This window comes from Athene noctua, chromosome Z, assembly GCF_965140245.1.
Source record: "Athene noctua chromosome Z, bAthNoc1.hap1.1, whole genome shotgun sequence".
Lineage (NCBI taxonomy): Eukaryota > Metazoa > Chordata > Aves > Strigiformes > Strigidae > Athene > Athene noctua.
In genome coordinates, this window is record NC_134077.1 from 27,892,719 (window position 1) to 27,905,881 (window position 13,163).

Sequence of the window (13,163 nt, forward strand, 5' to 3'; positions counted from 1 at the left end):
GCTACGCTAAAACTGAATCCCACAACACATGTTGCAGAATATCTCAAACTGATCAGAGAGTTTTCAGAGCTCTTCAAAATAGCAAAGCTCCCTTAAAGCTGAATAAAGGAGCCAGGGGGTCAGGGGGATAAGCACTGGACAGAACATGACCATATGACCTATGACCATATGACATATGACCATATGACCTAAAGCTGATTTTTCCTTTCTGTACTAACAATTGAACATTGGGTTTGTTTCTTTAAACACAAGCAGAGCAGCATGGTATGTTGCCACCTGGTGTAGAGGTGATGTAAAAATCCTTGCTGACTGAGCAAAGGCTGCGTCACTGCGGAGGCACATCCCTGCTTGTCCCATCCCGGTAATGTCGTCAGCTCCCTTGACTGCTGACTCACGTCTTGGGAAGAAGTCAGATCGGAGGAAAGAAACTATCCTTCATACTGCGATGATGCGAGCAGGCAAGCACAGGGACTACAGAGCTTGTCTGAGAAATGGGAGAGGAGTGATGGGCACAGGCAAAGAAGCTGGAAGCTTTCAAACCAGAACACAGATACACATGTTTACAGCTGTCAATAGCTAATGTGTTGATCCTGCCATAAGATGCTGGAGAGACATTGAAACATTATCACTGTTATGCAATCACTCATGTAAATGGGCTGTTCTTAGAGGGAGGATGAAAGTCTGCTTCACAGTAATAATTTCAAGCTTTTCTTGCACATCATTTGACAAATGGATCTATGCTTTGTAATGGAAACTTGATTCAAATAATCTGCCTAGTATTCTTTAGCACAAACCTCTTAAAATTGGTAAAGCAAGTACAGTGCACAGATTTTTTAAAGACAGCAATAAACATCACAATTGTTATTTATAAAGATTGTGTTTTCTTTAGGAACAGATCATTAATATGTTTGAGCTTGGAAAACCTTTTACTTATTTTCAGAGAAAACAGTTTAATTGCTGACAACTGCTTTCTATAGACTCATATAAAAATTATGGTTTTACCTTTCTTTAAAACACTATATGCTGCTGTGAGGAACAATTACAAAATCAAACCGAGTATTCATTCTTCAGATATGATTTTCAACAGCAGATTTATGGGCAGCCTTAATGCTAGTCTTGAAAGAAGGTGATGGCTGTGCATTTTATGGTCATTCAATACTCTATAGCACAGCGGTGTTCAGCTGCCCCTGCAGCAGAATATGTCATCACAAATATTTTGTACATGTGCACCCTGCCACTGAAAGATCTCTAGGGACGTTCATCTTTTGATTTCCTATGAGAAAAGATTTAACTGATCACCTGTTCTCTACAGTTTAAAAAGAGAAAAGTAGCATTACCACAAAAATATTCCAAGTTCCTTTATTTCAGTGGAACAAAAAATTACATTTGAATCTTGAAATGGGTGATCTGCCAATCAGCTGTATTTAATATTTCAGTTCACATGGTGTGAAGGGAATGGTCCTGGACTGTGCAATTATGAAGGCAGGCAGTATTTACTCTGACGGGGCAGTAGCTATAACGTGACAGACCTTTGAATATAAAGCCCCAAGAGATGGGGCTCAGTTTGTTCTGCCTGGCTTTTCACCACCAGACACTCAATGCTTCTGTCTGAGGCATGTGGAGCCATGAAGCAGAATAAAGATTGTGAGACTATGTTACTGATTTTATTATCAACTGAAATTAAATTGTGTTTGATTTTAATATAAGTATAGAATTAAGAGATATTTTAGTAAAAATAATTTATTTTACATTTATTGTATTTTGAATCTAGCAACCGACTGCTACTCTAAAATCCCCTGTACAGTCCCATACCAAGGCCGAAGGGATTGGTCATAATTGTTTAGTAGGAATGGTTAGAACCTAGGTAACAAAACACAAGATGGTTTGTAAACTGATTTATAATACATACAAAGGACTAGAAGAATGCAAGTAGTTGTCAAGGTCCAGGATTAATGGGAACTGAGGGAAGTGACTGTAACAGCTTGCAAGTACCTGCCAAGAAAGCTGTGTCCTTAAGCAGAAGGTAATTCCGGCAGGGGGAGATCGCGACCACCGACTCATGGACCACCTACTCACATTACACCCCAGACCCATTTCTAGACATTTCTAACCTTTACTGTGCAGAATCGGAAGTAGGAGGAGAATATGTTAATGATTTCTTGGAAGTTGTATGCTTATGTATGAATACTTAATGAATATGTATGAGTCAGTTCTATATAAGGTGTATGATTCTGGTGCCTGGCACATGTTGTTGGTGAGAGCACTCCCCTAAACGTCTGGCTGTCGATAAAGAAGTGTCTGCTTATCTACATCACATTGGTGTCGATAAATTTTTATCCCAGTTTTTGGTGACAACTATATTGTACAAGGCACAGATCAACCTAGAGTCCAGAGCTGCATCTAACACTGTGCATGAGAGGAGACACATCTTGTGTTCGCACAGTAAACACCCAAATGGTTAACCTGGTAGATCAAGCAGTAATCACTCCAGTATCCACACTTCAGTTATTACATCACAGAAATCATGCTAGATATGGGGGAAAAACAGAAAAACAGAAAAAGAAAACACTGAAAAGGTGTTTCAATAAGCTATAGAAGCACGGACAATACTAAAGATTCATAAATATTTCATATAAACTAGACTGTGTTTACTTTGCACTTTGAGTACTTTAAAAAAATGTTTCAAAGAACAAAGACATGACCTTTTGTCATTAGATGTGCTAATGCTATTAAATCAGTTCAACCTCCTTTGTCCTGCCTCCTTCTCCCTATTTCCTTCAAAAAAAGCACAGAACAGTAACAGTTCCAAAACTAATTCCTAGTCTGCACTGATGACTACTCCTGGTTCCAATCACTGTTGTGGCATTTGCTTGGCTAGAGCAGTGTATGAACATATGTGGTCATAAAACCATGGAAAAATATCCTCTCTGAGAAAAAAATTGTACATTCTAATGTACTAAGGAATCCAACATTTAAGATGGCTGGTATTTCTGATATACAATTTAGAATTAGAAAGTTTCAACAGAAGGTTTTATCAGATACTCCATAAAAACCACAGTGTGGGAGTAATTATTGTCATTTCATTGCTCTAACTATCTACAATTGTCTCTTTATACTAATAATCAGCTTTATAACATTTGATCCCCTTTGCTTTTTATCCATCTAATTACAAAGTAGCAGTAGATATTTGCATCACAGACTGGTTTGAGTACCCACTGCAGTTTCCTTCCAATTTTTTAATGTCTATGCTTTCCTAAAGACATAAGACTGAAAACTAAACACATATTTAAAGGCTACATCTTACTTGTCAATGGCAGTCATGTATTTAAAAAGCTCTTCTATGTGGAAAGACTCACCATAGTTTTTACACCAGCAGTGTGCAATACAAATTATCATGAACAGCATTATAGAAGCATATGTCATCTCTATATTTTGAATAATACATTATTGGGTCTGAGAGCAGGAACTAACACGCACCACATAAACATAAGCCTTCTTGAAAATTTAGATGTTGACAAGCATTTTGAAATGAAACATTGCAGTAGTTCTACATTTATATGACCTTATTTCAAAGATCAAGTACCTTAATTTGGAGGCTGATTTTTAGTAGTTAGAGGGGTCAGAAAAGCTCATTTTGATTAGGTGATCTAAAATTTCTCTTTGAAGGAGCTTTTCTCTTGATCTTAACTACATTGCCTCTTAAATACTAGAGATATGTGTAGAAGTAGTCCTCTGACCAGACGTCCTGCCACATTTCATGACTACAGATGCCAATGTGCCTCCTGTCCCTTGATATGGAGGCCAACTCAGTTCAGTGACAAACAGTATTATTCCTCATGACCTTTATTTTAGAGTTCAGGGATGATCCAATCCTATAAATTCATGTTTGGGTACAGTAAGAACTCTACTTGTTTTTGTCCAGGAATACTTTGGTTTATTACAAAATCCTCCCTCAGCTGTGACCTTGCAGAAAAGCCAGTTGTAGCAAGGTAAAATAGATTATGCCTTGCTTTGGTGTAGGCATTGGTCACCAGGATATGATTACAGCTGGATATCAGGTTCAGTTTAGCATCCAAAGAAAAGGAACAGTGCTGTGACAAACTCTGAGGCCAGTGCTCTTCCTATTCATGCAGACCTTACAGAATGAAATTCCTCTTTACCCCAGGTTTAACCCTAACTGGAACCAAAGACCCTATTATACATACTTACAACCAAATAAATTAAGAAACTATGTTTCTCTGAAACCATTCTCTCCTTCATACTTGCTGCAATCCATCAGCAAATGCAGTTCTTCCATTCTGCTTTTCTGAACACTAACCACAAGAAGTATCATCATAGGCCTTAATGAAACACAATGACCATGATAATGAGGAGTCACTCAGGCTGGAGCTTTTGCTCATCAAATCATGCAGATCTTACCAGATGCTGCAGTTATAAACAGCCCTCTGTCGCCACCTTCTCTGAATTCTAACTTCAAATGTGTCTCCAAATTATTCTTAAACAAATTCCATTAAAACCCACAAAAAACAGGGACCGGCCAGTCATTTCTATAGATTAACAGCCTCCATCCCCTTTCTGGAGATCTCACAGTATCCTGGAATGAAACTTGAATTCAAACACCGCTGGGTTCAAAACTGAACCTAACCCCATTTTCAGTCATAACCAGAGTCTAATAAAGCACGTGAGCAGAAAACCCAATCACATGTTTGTCACTTCTGTCAGCAGAAAGTCCCATCCAAAAGATTCTAGAACAAGATGTCTCTCATGGGGAGGGCAGAGGGCTGACCTTCAGCTGGAACAGCAGTGAGCCATCGATCAGGACGCTAATGAGTTTCTGGTTACCGAGGGACCTGCGGGCTCTGGCCCATGGCTTATCATGATGCCACCATCATGATGGCACCATTGTCTCAGACAATGCAGTTTATTTAAATGCAGTTTATGACAATATAACCAATTGTTTGTGTTTGGGTTTTTGTGCAGACATTGCTAACTTGGCTATGGCCAAGGCTGAAACCAAGGATATTCTTAAGGCCAAGTTTTGTAAAAGGAATGACCAAATACCTGTTTATTGCTCAGTTCTGAATATGTACTTGGCTAAGATGGAAGCTAGCACAGGCAAGAGCAAATATGCTTAGGTTTGGAGCAAATCTGGATGTACTGGTTAAGACTCAGACAAGGTTTAATGTTGGGACTGGATTACTGTTTGATAAGATCTGAAAGGCTTGGCTCATTGCAGGATCTTCAACAGACTACACTGCTGAACCCATAGTGGTATTAGTAGGTAGGGAATGATTTAAATTTAATTTTAGAAGATGCTTATTGGAAGTTATTATAACCTAGGAAATATTCTAGGTGTAGTTAGGGTTGCAAATTTTCAGAAAAATATGGGAAATCTTCTTTATTCCTTGACTTGTGAGGCCTAAAGAGAAGTCTAATGTTGTTAAGTATCAATTGCTAAAGAATTTAGTATCAAAAAAGTCAGCACCTCTCTTTAGCTAAACTGCAATTATAACTGAGTCTTTAGAAAAGCAAAGTAGAATACCTCTAGTTAACAGATGTTTTTTGTGTAGATTGCTAGAATGGAGAACTGAGGTTGATAAGGGGCAATGCTTTCTGTTAATCCTGATAGCTGTTGGTCACGTGTTATAGATTGAAGTTGTGACTGGGATTAAAGATAAGGTTTCAGAAAAGTGGGAATAAAGAATTTAGTTTACTGCATGAAAGCATATGGTGGGGATAAAGAAATATCTTATGTTGATGCCTATACAGACATCAGCCACCTGACTGTAATTAGGCTGACCTTGAGTTAAGATTTGGGCAATCAATTTTGCATCAAAAAGACATAAACACATTATATATACAACCGAGAACAATATAACATATATAAAAATAGGGAAGTTATGAAAATGTAAAAACTATACTCGATATATTCCATGATAAAAGATTTATTTTGAAATCCCTGGAAAATATCTGTTCAAAAGAAAAAAAAAAAAGGCACAAAGATTATATTTCTACTAGCCTACCAGTTTTACCATACCATCCCTGGGATAATTTAAATATATTCATTGATCTAGAGGCTATGGTAGACTTTTATTAGAGATGACCTAAAAAGTAGACATTTTTGCACTAATGTATCTTACCCAGTTTGAAACATACTCTAAAAAGAGGAACTGAAGTCTTGGCTTTGATCATGTTCCATGTGGCTCAGACCTAAGAGTGGGAAGTGGCAGAAGAAAAAGCACTCTGCATTAGTGAAGCTTCACATCAGGTAAAACTGGCAATTTGGTAGCTGCTGCAATAGCCAAGAGGTTTTTTGGAAAAAAAACCAGATGTTGAAGTAGGCCTTTTACTCTGGAAAAAATACTTACTTTAGGAGGATTTTGAGAGGTGAAATTTTGTGGTGGTTTCCTTACTTGTTTAACTGTGTCTCACAGGCACAAAAGATTCTAGAACAAGATGTCTCTCATGGGGAGGGCAGACAGCTGACCTTCAGCTGGAACAGCAGTGAGCCATCGAGCAGGACGCTAATGAGTTTCTGGTTACAGAGGGACCTGTGGGCTCTGGCCCATGGCTTATCATGATGGCACCATGTGTGCCGTGAGTGGCAAAAACGCCCAGCCAGGGGCCTGGCCCCGGATCATCAGCATCCAGGATCCCTGGAGAAGAGGCAAGAGACATGTGTGCAGAGGGTCCCTCATCAGTCCACAGTGGGTCCTCATAGCAGCCCACTGCTTCATCAAGGCCAGGTAAAGAGGGCCAGGAATGGGGATACCCCCACAGCAATTGCAGGTGTCCTCTCCGCAGCACCATGTGCTACTCCCATCTCCCTTCCTTGCAGTATGTCCAGTGCCTGGGCACTGCAGAGCCTGGCTGAGAGGCTTCCTAGCAGCCTCCAGCTCAACACACCTTGAGCCCAAGGCATGCTAGGGCAGTTGCAGCCTCCATAGCTCTGCTTTCCTCTCTCCTGTGTGAAGCAGAGGGCAGGGAACTGCTGGGATGCTGCAGCACATGGCTCCTCTCCCTCAGAGCCCTCTCCCCATCTGCCTTCCAGGCACATCACGATGTGGCATGTGATGGTCGGGGCCACCCAGTTGACTCACCTGGGCCCAGAGGCCCAAGTGCACAATATTAAGCGGTTGCTGGTTCATGAACACTACAGCAGTATCTCGGAGAGCAACAACATTGTGCTGCTGCGGTTGGACCAGCCTGTCCAGTGTAGAGACTCTGTACAGCTCACCTGTGTGCCAGACGCTTTGCTGAGAGTGTCAGAGCTGACAACCTGCTATGTCAGCGGCTGGGGGGCCACGACGGCAAGATGTGAGTTCCCAAAAAGTGCTCATGTCCTGAGTGCAAGCTTGGCAGACGGGGGAGGCAGGCTGGGCTTCCTGACAGCAGAGGTGAGAGCCAGAGTGTGGCTGTGGGGACATATGCCCATAGAGAGATGGGCCTGGCCAAGGGCCCAAGACGAGACAGAAGGGAATTGCCAGTGCAGCGCCTGTCATGAGACAAAGCCAAGCCCCAGGGAAGGGGTTCACCCAGACAGGGCAGGACACCTGGCAACAGGCTGCTGGGCATTAATTCCTTTCTGTGTTCACAGTTGCAGGAACAACGGATGTCCTGCAGGAGGCCAAGGTACACCTCATCGACCTCAACCTCTGCAACAGCAGCCAGTGGTATGGAGGGGCCATCCAATCCCACAGCCTGTGCATTGGCTATCCGCAGGGTGTCATCATCACCTCCCAGATAGAAGCTTGCAGATGCACACACCCATACTCCAAGATACATGTCTGGAACACAGAGTGCAACACGCATTGTTCACACACACACACCAAGTGTGCACACACACATAAAACATACGCACACAGGCAGTGCATGCACACACACTGCAGCATGCATGCGTGCAGAATGCACCCACCCACATGCCCCGCATGCACGCACCCTGAGTGCAAACACCCCTGTGCCCCCTTGAAAGCTCACAGCATGCACCCAGTGATGCGTGCACTCATAGAAAACACCTCCCACAGAGGCACACACAAACTCCTGCAAAGGAGATTTTGCAGACGGCAGTTGAGCCTTTGGACCATCAAAATGGGGCCCTAGAGCATCAGAATGAGGTTTTGAAAGCCAAAGTTAACACTTAGGAAAGTGAGGCTTTGGACACTATCAGTGGAGCTTTGGATCCTAAATCACTGCGTTCTGCCAGAGAAGTGAGGGTTTAAACACTAAAAATGAAAGTCCGGGCCCTAAAAAAAGGCTCTGGGTAGTAAAAGACAAGTTGGGACCCTGGATTCTAAAAATCAGGCTTTGGACCTTCAAAGCCAGACTTTGGGCTCTGAAAATGATGCTCTGGACCCCTGAAATGAGTCTTTGGCCTTTAAAAGGTGTGGTTGGAAGATATAAATGAGGGTTTCTATCTGAAAAATTAGGGTTTGGGTTCTATGAGAAGTGTTTAGAGCACAAAAATGAGGGGTTTGGACACTCAAGATGTAGCTTGGACTCTCAGAATTTTAACTGTCTTTTGCTGACAAGAATCTGCATCTGTGCCTCTCAAATGAAAGCTCTACTGTATATTCCTGGGAAAAAAAAAAGTTATAGTCCTTGTTAAATGCATCCATTTTACCTTGTATAATTACTTTTTGCACTAGAAAGAAGAAAGTGCTGCAATGACACTGTAATTCACTGAATGCAGCACTCATATGGAAGAATATCTGGGTCTGAATCCTACTGAAATGTTTAAATATATGCAAGTTAATATATGCATTATTTAAAAAAAAAAAAACAAGAACAAACTCAGTGGGATGCATCAGTGAGAACTCCGTATAAAATGGACATGGGGTGGGTTTTCTTGAAGTAGCAGGAGGATTCACGCATTCCAACAATGTCTCCATACTGTACCCTCCAACTCATCAAGCCTTTTCTTTGCACTACTTTTCTTACAAGCTCTAAGTAAACTTTTTTTTCCCAGTTGATCCAAAATGCTTATGCAGATTTGGCCCATCACTTCAAATAGTTTTAGTTATTCTGAACTAGCTTTTTGACAATCATTTCACAGCCAACCGACATCAAACTTTACCATTATTAATACCATTGCCTACTTTTTTTCAGTGTTGGGTGCCCCCCTTTAGGGAAAAGGGCAATGTCAATAGCAAGATGGCTTAGATCTAAACCCAGGCTCCACATCACAGGTTTAAAAAGGGATGTCCTTGATGTTCCCATGCCTGCCAGGCTTCCTGGGGCCTTATTTTCCTATAAGCTCCCATTTCCTGCAGCATCTTCTCCTGGGATGGCTGTGGTCATGCTGTTTAATTACAGTTTCCTAAATACAATGGAAGGAACCAATAACCTTGTGAAATAGCATGGTCACAGGTCCCTGGAAAAGTTATCCTATTCCAAAACGAGAAAAAAATTTCTCTCACTTAAAGAACAAAAGTGAAATTCTTACCTCAATGCCAGGAACAGCAAGGGGGATAGGGAGACCGTGGGAGGTTGGAGACCCTGAGGATCGGAATCCCAGAGAGGTGAGGGACATGGAGACAGCATGGGATCCCAGGAGGATGGGGACCCCAGGTGGACATGGGGATGGCAGGGAGGACATGGGGACCCTGGACACGACATGGGGATGCCAGGAGTATGAGGACAGCTGAGGGGGATATGGGCTCTGTCAGGGGACATGGCGATGGGGGGTGGGGGGGTGGGGTGTCCTGAGGTGTTCCCCAGTGTCTTCAACCAGGCTGACAGCTTCATTGGAATCTTTTATTGTTGGGCGTGTGTGTTCAGGCCCCCCCTCAATTCTTGGGCCTCGAGGACTGAGCCAGTGCCCACAGAGAGTGGTGGGTGCCTGTGGGGATGGAGGGGGAGGGGGGGGGGCTCAGGGAACCCCTGACCCCCCGCAAGCAACCCCGGCATCCCGTGGGATGCAATGGAAGTGGGTGCAGCCTGGATGGAAGTGAGGAAGGGACAGGGGAGTTTGGGGAGCCTTGCGGGGGATCTTGGAAATAGACAACACATAAAAAAGGGGAGGGGCAGAGTTTGGGGAGCACAAATTGGGGTTCAGGCCTCCTGGGTCACCTCAGGGAGGTGACAGCGGGGAGGCAACAGGGACAGGGCAGTGGGAGTGGTGGCTGAGGAGCGCTGGGGGGAATAGGTGTGGCAGCAGTGACAGGGATGTCCCCAAACCTCTCCCCTGGCCTCATTAGGCTAACAAAGCCCCTCAACCTGTCTGGTTGTCACCTGTTGTCTCCCCCCCATCGTCCCCAATGCCCCCCTGGGTCATCCCAGGATCCCCTCCCCAATCCCCAAAGTCCCCAAAATGGTCTCTGGCACCTCCAAAGTTGACATCATTCCCATGAGTCACCCACCAAGTGTCCTCCCGGCTGCCCCCCGGTCACCCTTGTGTTCACAGTCCTCTCAGCATCCCCAGTGTCTCCCTGGGTCACCCCATGGTTCCCAATGTCCCCATCAGTCACCACAGGGTCCCCAATGTGTTGCAAGGTTCCCCTGGGGTCCCCCATGTCCTGCCCTGTTGGGACCCATGTGTTCCCCTCTGGGGTCCCTACTGTCCCTAGGAGTCACCCTGGGGTCCCCAGTTTCCCTGGAGGTCCTCCTGGCTCCCTGCTGGGGTTTCCCTGGGGTTCCCCTGGTTCTGCTTCATCCCCTCAGGGCCCCCCATAAAGTTTCTCCCCATGTCCCTTCCTCTCCTCCCTGTGTGGCCCTGCTTCCCGCAACCCCCCTGTGTCACCTCAGGGGAGGCACAGTCCCCCTCCCCAGCTCTCGGCCCCCCGCCCAGATGTGTGTCTCCCCCTGGCAGACACTGCACTCACTGCCTCTGCAGCAATAAAGCTGGTTCGGCACTACCTGATGTCATGCTCTGCGGCCCCCTGGGTTTGAGCCCTCCGCTGGGCCTGACACCCCACTAGGCCTGAGGATCCCCCCAAGGCTGTTTGACTCCCATTTCACATACACACCCCCACACACCCTCACACACACCTGTAGGTACTGCAGCCAGGGGGCAGCGCCCAGGGCCCAAAGCAGACCCACAGCCACTGGTGAGGGGAGACAGGGGGGCACTGTGTCTTGATTCTTTTCACCCTGGGGGTCCACTGTGGGGATGTCTGTTTCCCCTGGTACCCCATGGTGTCTCCTTTGTGTACCCCCCAGTGTTACTCGGTGTCACCCCCCTGTGCTGACCCCCTATGTCCCCCCCCTCCAGTGTCTCTCCATGTCCTCCCTTGGTGTCCACTCCCCCTCGGTTGTCCCCCATGTTGTCCCCCTATACCCCCTGGTGTCCTCCCATGACCCCCCTCCACATCTGTGAGGCATCTCTGTGTCCCCCCACTGTACCCCCACGTCCGCCTTCTGGGTGTGACCCCCTCCAATTCAAGCCATGTCTTGAACAGCTTTAAAGAAGGAGAAATACGAAGTTGCTTCTGATCTTCCTAACAGCAAAGCAAATCAGGAACCTGCTCATAAGAGATTAGAGTTACTTCAGTGGAAAACTACCACTAAGCCAACTCCTAAAATGGGAAATAGTAGCTAATTACACACTGTTGATGGGAAAGAGGGTGATCTCAGACACCTGCATGCTGTTCTTAGCAGTCATAGAAAACAGGACTGGAAAGAACCCCAAGAGGTCCTCTGTGGTGTTTCTGGATCACTGAGATGTGATTCTGTGATTTCCTACAGAAGTTCGTGTCATTCACCGTGGATGTGGAAAACTGATTATTCCCACCATCTTTGTAGCTGATCTCTATGTAGTAACTGAAGACTGTTACGATGTCTTACTTCAATTTTCTCCAGAGTAATATCCCTGGTTCCTTCAGTATTTGCTTATTCATCATTTCTTCTAGATGATTGTGTCTGACACCTTCTGAGCACTCACCAATCAGTTAGATCTCTTTGAACTCTGGTGTGAGAAGCTGAACACAGGAATTTGAAAGCAAAAGGCCAGTGTACCCTACTAAGTGTGGCTCCTTTGTAGGAAGCACAGTCCTAGGCATGTGTCTGGAAAGGCAGCATCATAGGTCTTCTAATCTAAGCAGCTTTCTTTTCAGCCTCTGCAGTATGTCTATTACCTCTGACTAATACATTACATATCCACCTGTAAGAATCATTCTGGAGTCATTGTAAACTCTTGCTTCTTGGTTTTCAGGTGTAATTTTTGTCAATAACTCTAAAACAGAAGAGTTCCTGCACTCTAAGAAGCTAAACTGGTTAATGCCCCGAGACAGTGTCTCCTTCTGGCTGAATTCTGTTGGTATTCAGACTGGCCCTCCACTTCACTGGAAATTCTGCTGCTTTGCTTCTTAGAGACTGCAATAATTAATTTCCTATCACTTTCCTGTGATGATGGATTAACCCATTTAAGGACTTGAGGGAAGACTTCGGCTGTGAAAAGAAGAAAGTGGGGATTGCCATTGCTGGCACCCAGGAACTCTGAGAGTCTGCTGCCTGCTCAGAGGATCCTCAAGTGGGCATTTCCATGTCTACTGCATCTAAAAACCGAGGCTTTGTGCCACACTCAGTTGTGTGGAATTATGGACTCAAAAATTAAACACTGTGCATAACCCCCAGTAAAATAAAAGTTTCTGTGGATAACATATGAAATACTTGACCACTGTACAGTATTTGTAGGACAAATAATCTGCAATCCCATTCAAACTGCAGAAGGAGGAAACACCTTAAAAACAAATCACATGATAGTGTTGATGCCGTAGCTGGCCAAGAGTGCTGCTGCTTGAAAGGATGCAAACCCAGTTCTGGCACGTCTCATGTGAGGGTGCAGACTCACAGCAGGGTACAGCAGCAATGAAGGTTGACATTCCTGCCAGCTGTGAAGCAGCTGTCATCATCTGAGATGGCCAGAACTCCCCCCACATCGGCACTGTCAGCAGCACCAAATGCCTTAATCCTGCTGATTTACTGCTGTGGGTGGAGGGGGGTGTTTGGGGACTGTCTCATATTTACAGCTTGCACATCAGGGAAGAAAAAGGCCCATCCAGGGAGAGCCACCAGCCCGGGCCTTGACAGGAAAAACAGCTGGTCCACCCTCTTGTCTGTGGCTTCTCCCTGTCCTGCTGCAAAATGAGCAGATGGTGCTTCCTTGCATTTGGGTCAGGAGAAGACAGGCCACAGATGGGGAGGCCAAGGAGGGAGTGACAGATGAA

General features: G+C 44.8%; 1 protein-coding gene across 1 annotated transcript in view; it reads left to right on the top strand.

The window, feature by feature from the left end:
- Positions 1-364: 364 nt before the first annotated feature.
- Positions 365-13,163, top strand: part of LOC141973239 (acrosin-like) — a 31,450-nt gene continuing 18,651 nt past the window's right edge. Inside the window, exons 1-5 of the mRNA XM_074931585.1 lie at positions 365-458; positions 3,923-3,989; positions 6,546-6,746; positions 7,052-7,317; positions 7,598-7,723. Of these exons, the coding sequence (XP_074787686.1) occupies positions 365-458; positions 3,923-3,989; positions 6,546-6,746; positions 7,052-7,317; positions 7,598-7,723 (754 nt within the window). The remainder of the gene's footprint in view (positions 459-3,922; positions 3,990-6,545; positions 6,747-7,051; positions 7,318-7,597; positions 7,724-13,163) is intronic.